We start from the raw sequence: 21881 nt of genomic DNA, 5'->3' as shown, positions 1-21881 counted from the left end.
AAATGATTCAGGTTTTGATAAGCCTGCCTTGGCAAAGATTCAGAGAAACTGCCATCTATATACAGCACACGCTCTGAAGCCCAGAGCCTTCCTAGTCATGCAATAAGCAAATGACTTAGCCTTTCTGTTCCCTGGCCTCCTCCTCTGTAAATGGGATAATCATGGTTTGTCCTGAGGGGTAAATGCATTAATGTGTTCCAATGTATCTGGTACATTGGAACAGTGCAAGACAAGTGCCAGGTGAGTTGCATTTGGGTTTCCTTTGGTTTCAGATTTATTTTGATAGTGGGAACTAGGGGACACTGGGTCTTTTCAGTCTTGTAGAATTTTCTTTAAAAAATATTGTGTGTGTGTGTGTGTGTGTGTGTGTGTGTGTGTGTGTGTGTACCATGTGCATGCCTAGTCCCAGAGGAGGCCACAGGAAGGAATCAGATTCTCCAAAACTGTAGTTTATCATTCAAAGACGAATTATTTTTAGTGGTTACTGGGGTATGATCTGAAACAATAATTTCATAAATCACTCTAATTTGTAATTTATTCTCCTTGGAGAAACATCAGAAACTCCTTGCAGGGAACCAAGGAGATAATTCAGTTCCTAATGCATGAACACCTGAGTTCAGTGTCAGCTCCCACTTTCAAAGCATCCTGTGTTGTCATACTTTTGTCATCTCAGCAATAGCAAGAGGCAGGCAGTCACCTCAGTCTCCTGGTCAAGCCTAGTCTGGAGTTCTGAGTTCCAGAAGCCAGTGAGAGAAGCTGACTCAAAGCAAGATGGTTGGCCATTGTGAAGAACACCACTCCAGTCTGACCTTTGACCTCCACAGGCACATAGTGGGATATACTGCAAGTGCATCTTAAAAAAAAAAATAGAATCTCTATTTGGCACCTCACCCTTTCTCTCCATTAAAAAGAAAAATGCTTCCCAAGTTAGGATCAAGCTTCAGAGGCTGGCCTACTCCAGGCATCCCAGAGGAAAGGGCTCCCTGTGGAGGTGACCCGGCCCCTGCAGCCCTGCTGCTCACAGCATGCAGCGCACATGTTTTCCCGCCCTCATTCCCACCAGCCTGTGGTCTGAGGCCCTAGGTGTTCAGTCATGTTCTTTCTGCTTGTAAATGTGGAAGTACTCTGAGCATTTTATAGCTTTCAACTCCACTGAGTCTGAATCTAATTTGAGAACTCCATCAGCCCATAAAACCGTTTACCAGCTCACAAACCTTTCACTGGCTATGCCCAGAATCATTGATGTCTCAATGAAAAGGCAGCTGACGACAGGTTGGAGAATAGCGGAGGCCTAAGAGCACACAGTGTATTCACACAGTCCCCGGATCCCTGTCTGTCCCTCAGTGTGTGGATGGCTGCCACTTGGCAAAGGCCCGGAGTTGGGCACTTGGTGCTGCTTTCTTTGCTCCCAGCCTGGCTGGACCATTGATGCTATTGCCCCTTCTTTCATTTCATTCTTAAGAAAATGTTTGCCGCATGCTGCCTTTGCCTTCTTCCTCTTTGTTTGTAGTCGCCTGCAATGGATTATCTTATAAGTGCTACACAGATGTCCAGTGGCTTAGTCATAGCTGGATCCTGAGCTAGCAGATGGGAGGAGACAGGATCTCAGACAGGATCACTGTGCCTGGCCCCGAGACTGACACCTCTCAACTAGGCATCAATGTGACAAGAAGCCTTAACCCTCACTCTTCAAGCTCAACCCTCACTCTTCAAGGTCTAGGATATTGGCTGGAGACAGTTCCTCCCACTACATTAGATGAGAGATAAAACTATTTGGTCACCTGTTGCTTTTCCAAGGGTAGACAGGAAAACACCAGAGATAACCTCTGAATTCAAAAAGCAGTGACACCCTAAATGCATGTGTGCTCCTCAATCTTTCCTACCCAAAGGCCATCAGGGCACAGAGAGCCATCTCTCCAGCATGCCAAAGATAGAGCATTTATCCTCCTGACCACAGTGGTACAATGTATTTTTGAAGAAGTATGTATTGCCTTCAATCTCCATTGATGTTTCCTTTACACTCATGAATGTAAAAGCCAGTCTAAGTAAAAAAAAAAAATCCACAGTCCATGTATACTCTTTCAGTAGCCCCTATGGAGCTCAGAGTGTGTGTGTGTGTGTGTGTGTGTGTGTGTGTGTGTGTGTGTGAGGGGGCCTTCCTGTCACTCAGGTACTAAATGCAAAAAGAGGCATCCCACATTTGCTACATGCGAGATATACAATTCTGGGACAGTCACACAACTGTGTTAAGACACAGGTTTCTCACCTGCAAAGGATAACTGTATTTTCATTGCTGGGAGAGAGCTGTACAGAGGGCCAGGAAATAAGGAACAAAGCAGAGTGAAGCACACACTGGAAACCTTAGTGTAGGAAGTGTGTGTTCGTTTATTCTCAAGCTAGAAACTAGAATCAGATGTGTTTCCAATGTGAAGGACTTTCTTCCCACTGTGCTTTGCTTAGTTACTGTCTGTCCCATGCAAATTGCCTCCTATGACAGGGAGTTCCCCCCACCCTTTCCTTCCACCAGGCATCCTGGCAACATGTAGATAGTTCCATTAGACGAACTGTCCCATCTTGAATGAACATTATCCTTTGTTCTTATCCCTTCTCATTCTGCAGTAACCACAGTGCATCACATTGTAAGTTACCATGAACGTGAACTTGAAAGGAATTCCTTACTTCACATATAGTGTCACAAATAGTGAAAAACATGGACACGTTGCCTTGACCCAAGTCATAGAGTCTGTATTTTCTGAAAATCAGATCTAAGCGTGGCAACCCTGAGTGTAAATGAGCCATCAAACCTTAAGAAGTTATCTTGGGAATTGATCCTGAGCCAGCGTGTGAGCTGAACGAGTCCTCGACCCAAGTGTTACCACCTTCACATACCCTGTTGGACGATTGCACTGTTCCGCAGATAGCCAAAGATTCAAAACACTGCTGATCAGGGGCAGTGACAAGTGATCTTATAAGGCACTGGTGTGGTTGCCATGGGATCCGTTAGTTCCCTGGCAGGAAGGTTACTATAAAGGAGCAAAACTGGCCTCTCCAAGCTCTCTGGCTCTCTGGCTAGTCATGTGATCCTTCTTGTCCTCATCCTACTATGACGTCATCCCAGCTTCTGCCACACTGCTTAGATTCTCAGCTTTCAGAGCTTAAGTAAACTTTACCGCACTGGTTACTTGGCCTCGAGGGTTTTGTCATAGCAATGCGGAGTGAACTGAGTCCGAGTTTACAAGTTAAGAAACTTGGGAACACAGAATCTGTTGTAAGTGTAAACGCAAAACCCTGAGAATAAGGGTTTCAATTAGGCGAGCTAGCCGCAGAGTGCGTTCCTACGTGGAGTTGCCCTTCAGTGTGCTGCAATCTCCTCTTCCCCTTTCATCAGTTAAATCACAGAGATGGCATAAGAAAAGGATATTGCTGGTAGCTCTGAGAGGAAGAGGGTATCATAAAATCATAAGATGGGAACCTTGACTTGCCTTCAGAGTGGGGGGAAAGATCATGTGTCCATACACACTTACTGTCATCTGAAGCTCTCTTGAAATGAGTACCTCACATGACCCTCACAACCATTCCATGTAAACTAAGTGTTGATTAATTGACAATGGTCCTGAAACTTGCCTACTACGGAGATCAAAACTAAGGCTGAGTCAGTCTAATATGAGTATGCGTACCTCTTAACTTAGTACCAGGTAAATGGGGAGGCCTTGGCATTAGGGCTCACTGTAATCTCTACAGATCCTTGAGTCTCTTTGCTTTTGTTTGGTCGGCAATGAGCTATCAGGAAGAAACAGAGCATTAAAAATTAATAATAATAACACAACCTATTGCCTTTATTTTATTTTTATTTGAACATCAAATATGTTGAGAAGATGGTTTACAGGTGCTTGAGCATCCCACTGGATTCTTTACCGTTTCAAGGTGCAAAAGAGGCGTACAAGTGTGTTTCATTAAACAAAGCGAAGCTGCGATGAAAAAGGATCACATCAATAGAAGTATACATCAGAAGAATGTAATAATCCATCAAACACAATTGGGCATCTGCGCCTTTCCTCAACAAACAAGAGCTCTACACTGAAGAATATGTAGTGTACAAAAAGCATTGTTTGTAAGCTGTGAAGGAACATGAACTGGCATAACGTCACTTATTAATTCAAGTCTCTATGACCAATGACCTCTTTGTGACTACGAAGGGGTCCGTGTCTTAGGTACCTGCTCATGGGACTGTATGTTATCTCCAGGGTGCACAGCTCCATACAAAGACACTAACAATGGGTTTGGGGCATGGCAGCATTTACATTTACACATTTGAAAAAGTTCAGGCACATTTGGATGCAAAAGAAAGGGGGAAATGCAAATAGAAATTTCTCTTAAGCCTCTGAAACACAGTGCAAAATTGAAACAATGCCATAATAAAGACAGACATCACTTAGAAAGCAAGTCTAAAGGACTTTAAAAGAGACCACACTTTAATTTAAATAGGTAAGGTATGGAGCTAGAAATAGATCATATTCACACTAATGAAAAGATGGATATTTGGGACCACAGTTAAATGTTTTTCTCCAGTTGAAAGAGAGTCAATTTTCATGGAGTTAATCTAGAAAGTGCACAGTGTAAGCTGGATCAACCTCCCGAGACTTGTACCAAAGAGAATCATGGTTGCTTTACGCACTACTGTATAACTAACTCTATTTGCCTTTAAAAGACTTAAGTCCTCCAAGCAGGTCTGACTGTGAATATTAGACATTACTATGGTACTAGCGATCATTCTCAGTATCCACAGTACATCTCAGAGTTGCAAAGTATAAATAGGAAGAGATTTGTAACTAACTTCATGCAGGTGTATGGGTAACTCCAAACCAATGGCCGGAGTCAGTGACCTTTCAATGTATAAGACTTCAAAGTACAGACACCACAATGTGATTAAAAAGAAATTATCAGTAAGTCGCATATTTGTTCAGCCCCAAAGGCATGAGATATGGCATGGAAAATCATATCTCCAATGTTAGCAGGGAAAGCTGTCAAAGACACAACTTCCTTGGGGTCTAGACTTCGTCACCTATATTGATAGGATCTTTTCTTTGGATGACCAGAGTCAAATCGACCAGCTAAGCAATGGCTAAAAGAAACTTAGGCAGACCCCGTGCTGGATTTTTCTTTGGGTTTCACTGGTGCCGCTATATTCTTCCTTGGAACTCAAGCCACCATTTTGGAAGTGGCTGCCAATGGAGCTAGTTATTATTTCATTACAGTGCAGACAGAAGTGAAATTCTGAAACCTGGGGCATATTCAAGGTGCCAGAATAATTTCCATACTCTTTATTCCCATTTCCCCACCTGTTATTCAAATTCCCACATCTCCCTACCCACCTTATGCTGACTCTTTGGGTAGATTATGACATTCACATTTTAAGTTACCTCCAGGTGAGGGGAAAGGACAAGTACGCCTCCCTAACATGTTCCCACTGCCCCAACACGATAGCAGCTGAAAGATATCAACTGCTCAAAATTGGCACTTCAGATAAGGGTAAAAAGAGATCTCCAAACATTGTTTGAAACTTGTGGGCTAACACTTCAGCTGTCTGATGCTCTCTGCCCATTTCAAACTTATTATCATAACACGAATACAAACACAGTAGATGGGATAATGCAAAACCCTCCACTAGAGTATTGTTTGGATTTAGCTGGTATTACATCATCTAAAGTCCTAGAAGGTTTTTTTTTATTTTTGTTTTTATTTTTGTAAAAGAAAAAATCTCAGTATAAACATTAAAAAGAACCCACTGACCCATTAGCTACTGTCCAAAAATATTACTACTGATATTTTGGTAAAAGCAAAATTAGCTGCCCTGAATAATTTTCCTTCTCAGGCATAATCTCTGCTACATAAGATTGTCTGTCATTCAACATCCAACAATAGGCATGTGGATTAGTGCTATTTTGTCTACTGTGGATACAAAAGTTGATATGAAATGTGATCTTCATTTAAATGAAAATCACCAGGCTTTAGGCATTAATCACTGCATACATGACACAGTAGTGTGAAAAGTCTACCAAAAAAAAAAAAAAAAAAAACCTAAGTATTTTCCCCTTGGTTTTTTTCAATGTTAACCCAATCAAATGAAAACTCAGAACAGAACTATTACATTCAATTGTCTGATAAACAAGCAATTAAATTTCAACAAAAATATATATTATACTATGTAAGGTGCTTCTTAAACAAACACAAAGAAAAGTTAGGTTCTTAAACATGTTCTTAAAGCAGATACATAAAATTGTCCCAGAATTTGATGAATAAGAAATTAAAAAAAGAAAAAGAAGAAGAAAAATTGGCTCTCCCAGTATCCCACTTCTTTGGTAGTCAGTTAACTGGGAGAACCCACCATTCCAAATAGGACAGACCAAGAGAGGCCTAGGCATTCACCTAGGATTTTGGCTAACCCATCATATCTCAATGGAGCTCAAATTATAGATCATGAAGTCAGGGATGGAAACTGAACTTTCATTTTGGTTAAGTAAAGGAAGTAATCTTTAGTTGTACTAGAGAGACCAAGACCTCAGAAGTCTTGAGTGGCTGTGGCTAGAGTAAGCCTTTCTTTTTATCCCCTTGTTCAAAGAACTCTCCTGACCCAATTCTGGTCGTTCATCCTCTCTAGTTTGACATTTAAGAACATGAACTGTGGTGAGGAAGGACTTTTCCTCCCCAAGGCCTCACGAGCTGGTTTGTGGATGAGCTCTGAATAATCAAGCACTCTAGTCTGAGCAATTTATCAGCAGCTTGAGTCATGAGTGCTCCAAGAGTTTGCCTGCATGCCTCTCCCCCAGCTCCTGGAGCATCTACAGGAACACAGGTATCTGAGGTCATCTCTTCCAATCAGGTTTGTACCTAAAATGTAAATGAAGCCAGCTCATGGGTCCCAGAGAAGCCTCACTGTGCATTGTGGGACCTGTGAAGTACCCCTCCAGGACGCTGCTGCCCTGGCTGGGCCACTCTCCACACTTTTCCCTTACTTTCCTCTTGTTTGGACGCCTCCAAGTCACAGTCATTGCTCATGTAGTATTTTTGCTCCCTGCTCCCAAGAATAAGACAAAATAAACCAAAAAAGTGTCACCACCAACTTGTACTGTCATTGTGACTACCCTTGGTTGATCAACAGAATAACCATTTAGGGCAATTCATATCAGGGAATATGTGCTGAAGAATGTTAGATTCACCAGAACAGGTCCCCGGGGCTGCCTTTACAAGCCCCAGAGGCAGAAGGCTATTATAAAATGAAAATCAAATGAAATCAACACACCCTACAGCCCCCATCAAGGAGACTAATTCATTCCAGGGTGTTAACTGAAATTGACTTTCTGGATCCCACAAGTCATGGGAAGTAAGAATTGTCTAGATCCACGATGTGTGTATAATGCTTGGAAGCTGTCACTTTTAGAAGCCAGAAGGTGGAGTGTGTAAGTTGACATGGTCTTGACAACTGGGGGAATCTTCCTTTCCTGTGTGCATTGTGTATTCCTATAGGGGCTTAAGATTTCCCTTTAATAAAGTCGCATGTTGCTATAGGAATGCAAGAGGGTGCTATAAGGAACCCATGAGACAGCTTTCTCAATGGCTTCAATTAAGGAGCCACTTTGAAGTCTTTGCTGAGGCTTACTCTTGGAGCCATTGTGAAGTGCTTATCAGAGGCGAAACGTTTACTCTCTAGGCTTGGGTCTCAACGAGTAGCTTCAATGCAGTTATCTCAATTCATTCATGAAGACTGAAGACTATAAGAATCCTCATAGTTAGTAATGTAGCAAAGGGAGAAAGAGAGCTGTTACCAAGATTTAGCCCCGGAATCCCTTTTGGCTGTTCCCAACAGAAGACATGCCACTAAAAACTGAGCAAGCAAATAAATGGCTACTCATACTAAAAAGCCACTGGTGGTGGATGCATGCCAGAGTGTATGCAGGAGACAGAATTCTGCTAAAGTCATACATGACATGGGTAAATTGTTGCAGGGATTCGCAGAACCTTGCGGGGGAGCCTGGGCACTCTCAGATCGTGTTGGGGAAGCCCTCTGCTTCCGGGGGGATGTAGTAGGTTTGTAAGGAATGTGCTGAAGCGGTGCTGGTGGTAGCCAGCTGGCTCTGGCTGGGCTCCTCTGGGGGCACTCCCATGCGGTTGGCTGGGGCATGAAGGCGGTGAGCATCCAGCATCTCAAGTAGCAGGTCATAGAGGGGCACGACGTTCTTGCATTTCATGCTGTAGAGATGCTCCATGCCTTTGTTACTGGAGGAAAAAGGAGCACAGAGAGAACTATGTTAGACCATTTCTGAAGCCCCAGGATAGCTGAGATTCTTAGGAGGATGAACTATGAGATATTTAAGGGCACTTATGAGCCAGTGTTTGAAACCTATTAAGGATTCATTTTAAGATGACAACTGTAGAATCTTAGGGGCATCAGACACCCCCTAAGAGTCTGGGGCTGGGACTTGTGTCCATGTATTTTCATTTCCTCCATCCTATAAGGGTCCCCCATACCCACAATCACACTCTTCCTCCAGCTTCTTTTAATAGGTTTTTCATTCATTTTCCTCTCTATGATGTAACCGATGTTGAATGTCAACTTGACAAGCTCTAGACATCTGTGGATGTCTACAGGATCGTTCCTAGATTACAATAATTGAGGTTGGAAGACCCACCCTAATGTTGGAGACATCGTTTTATGGGCTGGTCTCCTTGCCTGAGCTCTTCAGTGGCTTTTTATAATATTGAGAAGTTAAAAATCAAATTTTCTATCCAGGCTTTCTGAGGACCAAATGACCTACCTTTTATCTTCCTCACAGAAGACCCTGAATGCCATCCTGAACTGTCTCTCAGTTGCTGGTCTTTAACTTCCTCCTTAATGAAAGGAAGACCTGTAGAGATCTAGAGAATCTGATATTCTGTTCTCTTTTCCAGGATGAATTTCCATGGGATCTTCAAAGGCCTCTTGTGACCAAGAGACCTTTGTTGCTCCAGAGAAATGGTCAGTCCCTATCACTCAGACATTTCCTTCCACATGGCCCTAAACTTCTACCATGGCCCAGAACAGTAAATGCTGCTCATAAGAGGAACCAGGGAAGAAAGGGGAAAGAGAAGAATGCAGGCGAATGGCTTTTCTTCTTTCTCCTTGTTTCCTCATTCCTCTTTGCCCTTTCTGCCATTTGGGCAGTGAAGGCAGGAAGTCATAACTCTCCCATGGCTTGAATATTTTTTTAGTCATAAGTATGTCTCTGGGTGTGATGGCGCACACCTGTAATCCTAGTGCTTGGGAGTAGAGTAGGGTAAACATTTAGAATTCAAGGCTAGCCTAGGTTGTCTGGTGTTTTCTAGGCTAGCCTCAACTGGACAGTGAGAACTTATCTCAAAATAACCAAAATTCACCCCAAACAAACTAGACTACAGCCGTGTATATCATGAACAGGCAGAACTGAGAAAACGTCCTAATATTTATGTTGGTGGTGGTAACAAGCCAGCCCAGGTTTGATCAGTGCCACGAACACAAGAGAACCATCAAGAACTGAAATCCAAGCTCAATCACATGTTTAAGTGTTATTTTGGTTTTTAGAGTTGTGTGTGTGTGTGTCTGTGTTGTTTGTTTTGGTTTTGCTTTGTTTTTGTTTATTCTGTTTTTCCTTTTAATTTAAAGCACCATTCATGTTTAATTCTCTGGCTCTGTCATTGTCTTTCTCCAACTGTCTAAAGAATCATATTTACAGTCAGATGAAATCTTAAATCTGAAAATGTTAAATTATCTATGCTATGGCCCTAACCCATGATTAGAGCCATGCTAACAACACAAGAATCCTATGATTGAGATTGGCTGCAGGTAGGCAATCTGTACAGAAACAGTATTTTGAATAGGCATATGAGATGAGTGTGTATGAATTATACCAAGAGAGTACAGAGAGGTTCAGACCTTTGTGTAAAACAGTCACCTCTCCTTAATATTTCACAACTGAAAAGCTCTCTGTCATGCCACATCCTCTGCAATACATTGTCAGTAAAAGCAGCTATGGCCAGTGTTTATTGCTTGTTAATACTAATAAACCAAGCACATAATGGGTTTGTAAACTCATAGAATCCCTATCAACAACTGAAACCCCTCAGAGGGGTCATATGCTTTCTATAAATCCCTCAAAGGAAATGTCATCATGTTTTCTTCAAGGGGAATCTTGCTCTCTCAGCCAGGTATTTTGGCAGCACTACGTTCGTCTGAGCTATTCTCTGCTTCCTTCTCTAGGACACCATCAGAAGAAAGAAAAGAGAAAAAGTGGATGTTCTTCCCTTGAATGTGATCACCTACTTGTGGTCCACTATCTAGCCTATGGGACTTAAGCTGGTTTTTTTTTCCTCAAATGGCCTGGTTTTCTTGTGTCTCTGTTGATACTAGAATATATCCTAGTTAAGCCTGGGTACAAGAAGAATGGTATACATAAACAGTATCACCTGGCTGGGCCTTGATGCAGGCCCGCAACCTGTGTCACAGGGAGGTATAAGTGAGCCCAGGTGAGACCCTCCAAGGACATCCAGTCAATCTGCAGTCAGCAGAGGTGCTGCATAAATGACTCGAGAAATAGTTGCTATGGCATGGCTTCAGGTATGAAGGACACCCAGAAAGATAATTACAAAGGACTGTATCACAAGGAATAACATAAACCTTCCTCTAGGGTACCCTCCCTGATGCCCGTCCAATGTTCCAGACAGGTTCCGTGCTCCCTCTTCTGACCTCCCCTAGCCTTTTGGTTCAGGCGTTTTCCCAAAGTTACTTTGCCTACTTAGCAGCCTGACCTGCTTTGGCTGTCACACAGCGTCGGTTGGGTCAGCGTCTCTTATCTCTATTGTGGGACCCAGGGCCAACTCACCTCATGTGCCGGAAATGGGAAAGAATGAGGAGGAGCTGGGCCAGGCGGCGATGCTGCTGCTGCAGAGTCAAGCCAGCTTTGGCCATCAGGTGGATCAAAGTGTCTGTGATCTTGTCCAGGACACGGTGGATGTGGTCCTTCTCTTCCAGAGACTTCAAGGTGCTGGACAGAAATGTGTACACTCCTGAATACACAGAGAGAAAGAGAGAGAGAGAGAGTCAAAAGGGACACAGTCATGGAAAAAGAAACATTCCTGGGATTCCACTATGGGCCAGGGAGCTTCCTCTGACACCTCTACAACACTGAATAGAAACGTTTGACACGTTTGACAAGAGACTATGTGGCATTTGCCATGAATATGCACATCCTTCCACATCAAGAAGCCAGGACTCCAAGAAGGAATATTGATACTATAGCCGTATGTCACTTCCGGAAGACCCTGCTACACCACTCCTGGGCATATACCCAGAGGATTCCCCAGCAGGTAATAAGGATACATGATCCACTATGTTCATAGCAGCCCTATTTATAATAGCTAGAACCTGGAAAGAACCCAGGTATCCCTCAACAGAAGAATGGATGCAAAAAAATGTGGTATATATACACAATGGAGTACTATTCGGCCATTAGAAACAATGAATTCATGAAATTCTTAGGTAAATGGATGGAGCTGGAGAACATCATACTACGTGAGGTAGCCCAGTCTCAAAAGATTAATCATGGTATGCACTCACTGATGAGTGGATATTAGCCTAGAAAATTGGAATACTCAAAACCTAATCCACACATCAAATGATGTACAAGAAGAATGGAGGAGTGGCCTGGTTCTGGAAAGACTCAGTGTACCAGTACAGGGCAAAACCAGAACAGGGAAGTGGGAAGGGGTGGATGGGAGAACAGGGGGAGGAAAGAGGGCCTATGGGACTTTTGGGGAGTGGGGGACCAGAAAAGGGGAAATCATTTGAAATATAAATAAAAAATATATCGAATAAAAAAAATAAATGAAATAAAAAAAAAGATATTGTAGCCATAATGGTGGCATGACCATTCCTTCTTGCGTAGATCTAACATCAACGTGAGCAATGCTGACTACAACCTCAAGAGGAAACCATCATTGCTTCCTTGAAGGCACAGAGAAATATGCTACTTAGAAAGAGAATATAAGTGGTATGATGGGCTGCCTAGGCTGCACCCAGTATGCCAACTCCACGTCTGGTAATGATGGGCAGACTGTCTCCCAGGACATTCAAGACACCCCTTAAATAAAGCTTCACAAATAATTATGAGTAATTGGCTAAGTGATTAGAAGGTAATTGCTTGAGGTGGAAGTTATTTTGCTTCTACATATATTTGCTTTCACTAAAATAAGTCTACACATATTTTAGTCTTTACTGAAGAGTATGTGACACGGGTGTGGCCAGAAGACTTTAGGAACAGCTGTATTTCCTGCCAGGCAAGCATGTCTTCTCTTGACCTTCTACTGCCTCTGCAAAAGATAGGCTGGGCAGAGCCCTTCATGATGCTCATTTCTTCTGACCAACAGCAGTCCTGAGTTGGGCAATCAGAGCCCTCCTCTAGGGAGAGAAGCAAGAAGGCTGTGAGGAGTGCTGAGGACAATGGGAAGGAACGCTGAGAATGATGGGAAGGTGGGAGGGAGTACGGCGGTCTCAGCTCGTCTCTTAGCTCCGCTTGCCTTCTCTGATGGAAATAAGCTCCTCTGTCCTAACTACACAGCCTTACAGGGCACACATGATGCTGGATTGCCACTAGGGTTAGGATAACACAGCAGAGTGGTTTCATACTTGTTCTGCTCATCCTGGTGACTAGATCTCATAACTATTTACATGAGCACCTTCACGTTAAAAGCTCTGGGGTGTCATCACCCACTGGCATAAATGATGATCTTGTGGCAAGTGACAACCTGAGGGTTGAAAATGAAGAAAATATCTATACTGAGGAACTCGTAGTAAACAGTTGCAGTCACCCAGAATAGAAAACAGCCATGTTTGAAACAAACAGAAACAACAGAACAAGACTGGCCCAAATCTTGGCTGGTGTGGATCTCAGGAGAATCTCGAAGCTTCTGGTACAGGCAGGCACATTGATCCACAGTAGATACTTCACAGAATGCCAAAAAAAGGCTTAAGAAAGAAACTGCGCATAAAGTAAAACGTGAGTCCCAACCTTTATTTTTCTGACCTGTTGTCTTCTTAAATGACCATATGTTCTCTGTCCACTGAATACTGGACACTGCCCTATACTATAGTTCGAACTGCCCACTATCTACATTATAATATTGGCCCCTTTTATTTCTTTAGAAACGAAAACCAAAAGGTCATTTCTTTAATCGGAAATTTTTTATGTTACAAAGAAAACATATAATCACAAGGGAGATACTTTTTTAAAATTGGGAAGGTTAAAAGGAATAAACAGGACCAAAAGTTGGGCACCTTTTAGAAATCATTACACAATATGCATTCGTGCATTTTCTTTGTGGGCTGGTCAGGATAGATCGAAGAGTCCATTGTTTTTGACTCATCTGTTTCCTAACACGACTCAGTCCAACTTGGGTGAATTGTTGATGGGAGCTGTTACATCACTCTTCAATAGCTACATGGGTGGGAACTGCATTAAATATCCACAAAAAAAGGAATGCTCAAGGTTCTGGTTTGTGTTGGGGATCTCGAACCCTCCTGGTGGAAACCCATTGCAGTGCTGGACTGCAATGAACAGAGACTTGTGTCTACTAAAGAGTTTTCCCCTGAGCCTATAACCCACTACCTCTTTTTAATTTATTTCTCAGCTTATTTTTAATCTTTATTTCATGAAGGTCTAATTGAATAAGGTGTAACTGTAGACTGTTGATAAATATTTCAACCTCTAAAGCTATCATCCAGCTCAAAGTGTGACACATCTCAGCCCCCAGAAAAATCCTGTCTTGCCTCGTTCCAGGCTAATGAAGCCATCTGTGCTTACCCAGAACATCCACTCTTCTGCTCATGCCAGAAATCAGCATTGTGTATGAGAGTACTACCTGACATTTATATGGGACTTATAGTCTTACCCTTAAGCAAGTTACCACCGGGTTAATATAGTAAATTGCTTCTATATTCTGAAGCTGTGATAGACTCTCACCCTTAGTATAAAAATATTAACAACTTCCTGCATTTCACTGGACTTCTCTTTAACCATCAATGCACTCTAACATGTACCATTTGAAACCCAGTTTTTCAGGAAGCCACAGATAAACCCTGTGGATTGACACCTGGGATGTTACCATGGTGCATCTCGGGGTCCATCTGAAGTGCCCTCTTGTTCACAGGCTTATAGAGCCTTTTTAAATTTTTTTTTTAATTACATCACCATTTGAACTTCTTGAAAATCTTTCATGCACAACAAGAATATATTTCGTACACATCATTTTTAAAGAATAAATAAACAAATAAATAAATAAATAAATAAATAACCCAAGAAATTGTAATCGGTATAGGCTTTGTAGCCTGAATCTTGTACTTCCATAGTGGGTCTCTCTCCTTATTGCTAGGCATTGATCATGTTAAATATGTACCTTAAGTATTATTTTATGGATTCAGTATTACTGTAATGTATATTCATTAACTATAAAACTGTTAAGTTATATACGCATATATAATTTTATACACATGCTGTTTCCTAAAAGCTGTTACATTCTATGCTTCTGCAGTGAAATTGACAAACAGCACATTTTTAAGATTTGCTTTATAAAGATAGAGAAATGCCTGGGTTTCATTCTGTCTAGATTCCATGCGGACCCATGACAAAGAAAGAAGGAGTCCTTCAGAAAATGAAATAAGTGTCCAATGGCCATAGGGTTAGCTTGGACATCACAGGTGGCAGGGAGGTTTGCTTTAGTGGACTGGTGTCAGCGCCAACCTTGGTGAGCTCCCCATGATATTCTGTGTGTCATCACCAACAGTACTGTCTTGTCTCCAAGAAGCCTTACCACAGAAGGAACGACCCGAGAACCTGCCCAGACTCCGAAACCTGAGTTAGTCCAAATTGAGTGATGAAATTTTGAACCACATCTTTTTCTGTTATGACCCAGAATACTAGTTTCATTCAACAGTAACTGCTTTTTTGTTCAAGAAATCTTAGAAAGTATCATCTAATAGTTTGGGGGTTCTTGCCAGGGGAGGTAGCCCCCACCCTACCTTCCCACTGTGCACCATGTGACAAAGCACACTTATGCTGAAGTTCAACAGACTCTATGGCCAGCATAGTTTATTTTGTTTTGGGGAGGAGGGGGATTTAGTTTATTTTGTTTTGGTTGGTTGGTTGGTTGGTTTTCAATGCACAAAAAAAGACATGACACTCCAACTCCACAAGCCATTGTTTTCTTTTGGGCTGTCATCTCTGAGTTCTCTCTTAGTTCACGTGACTGTCTAGGTTCCTTCTTCCAACAAGAACCTATTGAGAACCTACTTTGTTACCTGACAGGGTTTCCAAGTTTTATATTCTTTGAAGAGTTAATATTTTAACAGAAGATTCTGCTCAAGGAGATTTTTTTTTTTTAAACTCTAACTCCCAGAATGGAGAACACCCCTCTGAGTAAGTCTGTTTTTCTAGTCCTGCTTTGGCACTAGTTCAGCTTATTTCCTCCTTGTCGGCAGGTACTTCCTAGCTGTGCAAATACACATCGAAATAAAAATACAGCCCCGTCCAAACACCAGTCATTGACAACAGCCGCCATGATCCTTTTGGACTTTCCTGGCAATACACAGTGCCTGTTTGCTGCCCGTTGCCCTTACGGAGCTGTTTAAGAAACAAAAGCCACCCAGAGTCCCAAAATGCTTCAGGTGCTCTGGCAACCACTGTTAATAAGCATGAGCACCACAAAGCCACCAGTTTATCTGTGTCTCAGGAGGGTTCTGCCATGTACCACACCACTATTCCCAGAAGCCAGGGGCCAGTGTGCAGAGATCAAGGGCCTTCAGAAAGACACAACAGGCTGGGCTTTAGCCACTTTGTAATCTGTGCCAAACCCCAAAGGTGGGGAGTCTGTCCTGGTGCATAGTTAGCAGGTGTGAACACATCCTGCCACCACTGGGAGAGAGGAAGAGTCTGTAGGGGATAGAGTAAAACTAGAGAATAACAGGGAAACTGCAAGGACACCCTCAAGTGTAAGGGACTTGCATATGTGCACATGTATGTGTGTGCATGCATGAGTGCATGCCAGTATGTGTGTATGTGTGCTTGTACGAATGCATATATGTACACGTGTATATGTTTGTGTATCTATGTGAGAGAGACAAAGAAACAGACAGACAGACATGTGAACTTTGTACATCACACATGCTAGGCAACACTGCTACTGAACAGCATCTGCAGCCCTCCAGCCTCACATTTCTGCTTGAGACAGGACTTCACCCAGCTGCCCAGACTAGCCTGGAATTTACTCTGTTCTCTAGACAAGTTGTAAACTTGGGAGTTTTCTGATTCAAACTTTTTAGTACCTAGGATTATAGGACTACAATACTGGCGCTGCCTAGAGATCCTGAGATCATCTGGATTTTTCTCAGGCTCATGTGACCTCAAATGTCCCCTATTCTACTGCAACACCCTTACAGGTTCTCTTTGAATCTGGGATTCACAGGAACACTCTTTCTATTCTTCAGTTTCTTTACACCCAATGGACGCATCTAGAAGTTTGAGGAAGACTAAAGTGCACATATCCCTAGATACACCCAGGAGAAAGCTTGGGCAAACAGCTGGGCTCCTGGCCTCCCCTGGCATTGACCTCCATATGGAGGCTGTTCTGACTGCTGAGACCTTGGGATGACCAGCTGCTGGAGGACAAATTCATCCAGCAAGGCAATCTTAATTGTTTTTCCAAAGGAACAATGTAGTAGTTGACCTTGAGAAGGTTCTTCCATCCATAGCAGCTTGACTTAAAAGAAAAAAAAAAAGCAGGAATGATTCAAAGAGAAAAGATGATCAATAATACGAAGTCCAGAGTTGTAAGTCACTTGAACCAAAACTGTCACTCAGCTTCGATCAGAAGGAAGTGATGGTGCTCATGGCTGACTAAGTGATGTATCAACACATGGAGGTTCACCACAGAGAAGTATCTCTACAAGCAATGTCTTTTCTCAGTAGTGTCTTGGAGGCAGACCATGATGTCATTAGACCCTGTTGGCTCTCCGGTTCACCTTTGATTGCCATTTGCTTGAGAGGCAGTGTTACTTCTGATGCAGTCTTTGGTCAACATGGTGGTTTGAATGAGATGTTCCTGACATGAGTCTTTGGCATTTGAATATGTGGTAAGCAGTTGGTGGTCCTGTTTGAGGAGGCTTTGGAGGTTGGTCTTGCTAGAGGAAATATGACACTGGGCGGGGCAAACTTTGAGGTTTCAAAGACCACCATGTGTGGTTTCAGGTACACCCTGTTTGCAGTTTATGATATGAGTTCTCAGCTACTGCTTCCGGCACCATGGTCTGCCACCTGCTGTCTCTATCCTCACTGGACTCTAACCATCTGGAAACAAACTTGTCTGTAAGTTGTCTTGGTTTTACTGCTTTGTTACAGCAATAGAAAAGTAACTAATACAGACAGTCCTATTATACAGCAACACAGTTGCTGCTGTTATTTAACAGGAAGAGTTATTCTATATGTTCTACAAAGTACTGGACAGACAGTCCGAGGCACTAAATCTTCCCCCTACGCTGTACTTCTCTGGAAAGTCCTGTTGCATGGCTGTACTGTAAATACAAACTTGAAGTAAAATGTTTTGAAAAGACAGATGAGACTCGTTGGCAGAACACCTGACTACACACACACACACACACACACACACACACACACACCACACACATGAGCATATACTTGCACCTGTTTTAAATGTCTCAGAAGATGTAGAATGCAGATGAGGTTATAGTGAAGAAAGTTATTAGGAATGTCCTCACCAGAGTAGGACCTCATGAAGATCCAGCCCTAGCTGAGGAGCTACTGGCTGTTAGTGACTCCTGGTGATGAAAAGGGTAGTCATTATTTTAAACATGATGTAGCCATGAAGAAGCTGCCCATGCTCTGGTAAACAACCCTACATCCATTCCCACGTAGGCAATCCTAACTAAATTCAGTGAGTCATTAAAGAAGACATTAAAGTAAGAGGGGACTGCTGGGAAATAGAAGGTATTGAGAGGAAATAGAAGGAGGAAATGGAAGGAGGTGATGGAGCTAGATCAAAATATATTACACACACGTGTGAAATTCTCAAAGAAGAGATTTAAATTATTGAATTTTTGAAAGCAATGTTTGGTGCATTATTTCAACTGGGGGCGCCATGAAAGCTCCACGACTGTACATTTATTTACTTGAATTGATTTCAGTGTCCACTGAGAAAATACTACAGACATGACAGAATTGGTTATAAAGATAAACAGAGGAAATGATCACTTTTCTAAAGGAAATTAGAGCCAATGAGTATAAAATACCACACACTGATAAAATAGTGAGTTCTTGACTTTATACATTCTTTAATAATATTTTGTGATAATTTAATTTAATAAGTTAGTTAATTCAATACATAATTATTATGATAGCTATGTCTGATTCTGATTTGTCATGGCCTGTGTTTCTTGGGCAGAAAACTTCAGATTATGTTTATGTCTAAGCATTCCTTGTGATGACCACATTTTTGCACTTAAAAAAAACCACTTTTGCCAAGCCTTGGATATCTGCCCTGAAATATATAACTTTAGCATTTTATTTTAAGTGAGTTTAATATAATTTCTTGTTAGTGTATACTCTAAAACCACAGTGATTTCTCTTCAAATTATGAATATCTCAGAATCTCTTGTGAAGTTTTACAAGAGGTAACAGTTACCTAGACTCCATCCAAATCTGGTAATTGAGCCAAGGGCGGGGTCTGGCAGACGTGCTTTAACAAAGCCCATCACTGGCAACTCATGCCTGGCTGGAATGACAAGCCATGTGACTGCCTTGAATTTTACATCTTGTGACCATCAAAAGGTAAACTCTTGACAACACGGAGTCTATCAGTGTTCTTTGAAACATATCCTACCAACACACTTAGTTTCAAGGTCTCTTTTCTGTGGAGTTCCTGGGCCAGGTTCTCCCTGGCTCTTCTTTCCCTCTTTTCTAGTCATGGATGTTACATCTTAGGAAACAACTCATTTAAATAGCAGAATCTTCATTTCCCTGAATACTTGGAAGACCACATAACAAGACAACAGAACCTGTTTCCCTCTGTTCTTGTTCCGCTCCAACCAGCACGGCTGATGTCTCTGACTCTAAAAGTGTGAGAGTTTCTCATCACCACTGATCAAGTAGGTCCCTAGCAGAAGACATTTCATGTCATCGAACATAACTCCTTTCTAAGACCCTCCTTCTGGAGAGAGTAATCTCAGGGGAAGGGCTCAATCCTCAGAACCACTTCCCAATTCCTTCAGTAACACTTGTCAGCTGCAGGTTGTTGTGCTGTGTTTCTGATTAACTGGCCAACAGTTGGGGCACTCACAACCCTCTCCTTGCCTGGGTTTCATTAATGACCTTGAGTAGGCCACGTTACTTAGGGAAATGTGGCGTTCTCTTTCTTACAAAGAGCATGGCAAGAGACACAGATGAAGACATGCCTGGCACAGGAAGGACATTGGTGCTTTGATGCCCATTGGGCGCGGGTCACTGGACTCTATACTTCCACATTCCTAGCTGCTCTAAACCTTAGCATTTGGGGTTTGGGAATATTCTTTGCTGTTTAAGAATGCTTGAGTAAATTATGGGCCACTGCTGATCAAATACACCCTCAATTCTCATCAAACCTTCACCTTTCCAGGGACAATCACATCCTGATGCCACATAGGGGCCACTAACTGTTCAGTGAACCCATTAGCACAGTAAAAAGATACGATCATTTCAGAATTTTTAAGGGCTTTAAGAGTTGCTTGCCAAGAAATTCAGAAATATGGACACATGTACATATTTGACAGTATCTCAAACATGAACCTGTTTGCAGACTTAGCATTATTATATATATCGGAGTGTTTGGATCACTCCACAGTGTTATTATAACAGTCTCTTATAATAAGTCCTATTCTAATATAATTCAAGAGTGTTTTCTACTTATTTATGGTTAAACAAGTACATTGAAACAGGAATAACATCTGAAGGGTATTCAGGGTACCTCCTCTCATTGACAGTGTCTACATCTAAGGCCTTAGAATGATTTCCTTAGAATTCTTTTTCTTCCCAAATGCCAGTATTGCTATTCGTCTTTGAAAAAGAAGCCATCATTTTGATTCTAGAAACATTTAGTCATCCCCCACCATGCTTACTATTCATTCTGAATGCTGACATACTTCATGACAGCCAGCATGTTTACAGAACAAATTAAAGCAGAAAGGGCAAGCCAAGAACATCCCAATGCTTTGTTTGTTATGACTCAAAGACACCGCATCACCAAAGACTTCAAAGAGGGTGCTTTATGCCATTCAGAAATTTAATCATCATTTTTGTGCTTAGCAAAAAAAAAAAAAAGAATATCGCAGTATCACTTCAGGAAATATGTATCCTCTGATGAGAAACTTCTATCTTTTTCCAGACCAGTAGTTATTCAGCTGCAAGATGAAGAGCCTTCTCAGGACCTGGTCCTTGTATATATGCGTGCCATTATGCTAGTATATATTACGTGACTTGCATAAGCAACATTTTGTTCTGTGTGAAGTCACAGAGGAAATGACAACTGAAAATGCATGTCCCTGCCAGAAACTCAACATGGGCACAGGTGGCTCTGATTACTTAGGACTCCTCTATCCCTACAAGTGCATTTCTTGGCACAGACAACAATGAAACCATACAGGTCTGGTTCAGAAATATCTGTCAATTTAGCATAATTTTTTATTGAAATGTACTAGATGTTCTTGAAGGTAAGTATGTAGCACATCAACACATTTGCGCTGACTCAGAAGATAAATCTCTTAATGACTTCCTATGGAAATATTGGCGAGCGGATGGAGTTGAATTGAGGCGAATTTGGCCTTTTTCATTAAAATGGAATCATGTGCTTGACTATATATGGAGCCCCTGATTTTATTTTTTATAACAGGCAGACAAGATAGATTCTAGATTATATCTTTCAGGACAAAGTTGCTATTGGTGTACATTTTGCATGGGAGCTTGTTTCTGTTGCTTACATCTGTAACATATTAGGAGACAGACATCCTGGGTTCTGAGTTTTCTATTCTTCAAGCAGTCTATTTCTACCCCTCTGGGGTCAGAAAGGAGAAGTTTCAAACACATGTGTGATAGGAGACATAGGGTCTGAGAGCTGGCGAGATGGTCTGCTGAGTAAGAGTGTATACCACTCTTGCAGAGGGTCTAACTTTGGTTCCTAGCACCCATATCACAACCATACATAACTCCTCCTCTGGGGTCGCCAAATGCCTCTGGCCTCTTTGGGCATGTATGCTCACATGTGCATATCTCCAGCTGCACCCAGGACACCCAGCTGCATCATATTTAAGCAGATATTCTTTTCCAGAGACAGATTATACCAAGTTTCCTATAACTTGTTTTTTTTTTTGCAGTATGTGTGTGTCTGTGTGTGTACATGTGTATATGTGTGTGTGTGTGTCTGTGTGTGCATGTGCATGTGCATATGTGTGTCTATGTGTCTGTGTGTGTATATGTGGGGGTGTCTGTGTGCATATGTGAGGGTGTCTGTGTGTGTATATGTGGAGGTGTCTGTGTGTGTATATGTGTGTGTGTATGTGTGTGTATGTGGGGGTTTCTGTGCATGTGCATATGTGTGTATATTTGTACCTGTGTGCATATGTGTGTATGTTTGTACCTGTGTACATCAGTGTGTGTATGTATGTGCATGTCTGTACCCACGTGTGTGTGTCCATGTGTCTGTGTGTCTGTGAATGTGCATGTGTGTCTCTCTGTGTGTGCTTGTGCCCAATCTGTCCTAAAACAAAAATTAGGACACAG

General features: G+C 42.1%; 1 protein-coding gene across 1 annotated transcript in view; it reads right to left on the bottom strand.

The window, feature by feature from the left end:
• Positions 1-6079: 6079 nt before the first annotated feature.
• The window catches only part of Esr1 (estrogen receptor 1), a 347754-nt gene continuing 331952 nt past the window's right edge, over positions 6080-21881 (bottom strand). The window contains exons 8-9 of the mRNA XM_052169737.1: positions 10893-11076; positions 6080-8274 (exon numbers count right to left, since the gene is read on the bottom strand). Of these exons, the coding sequence (XP_052025697.1) occupies positions 8040-8274; positions 10893-11076 (419 nt within the window). The 3' untranslated portion in view covers positions 6080-8039. The remainder of the gene's footprint in view (positions 8275-10892; positions 11077-21881) is intronic.

This window comes from Apodemus sylvaticus, chromosome 23 (genome assembly GCF_947179515.1).
Source record: "Apodemus sylvaticus chromosome 23, mApoSyl1.1, whole genome shotgun sequence".
NCBI classification, from domain to species: Eukaryota; Metazoa; Chordata; class Mammalia; order Rodentia; family Muridae; genus Apodemus; species Apodemus sylvaticus.
The sequence above is the reverse complement of the archived record's forward strand: the minus strand, read 5'-3'. Positions and strand labels throughout refer to the sequence as shown.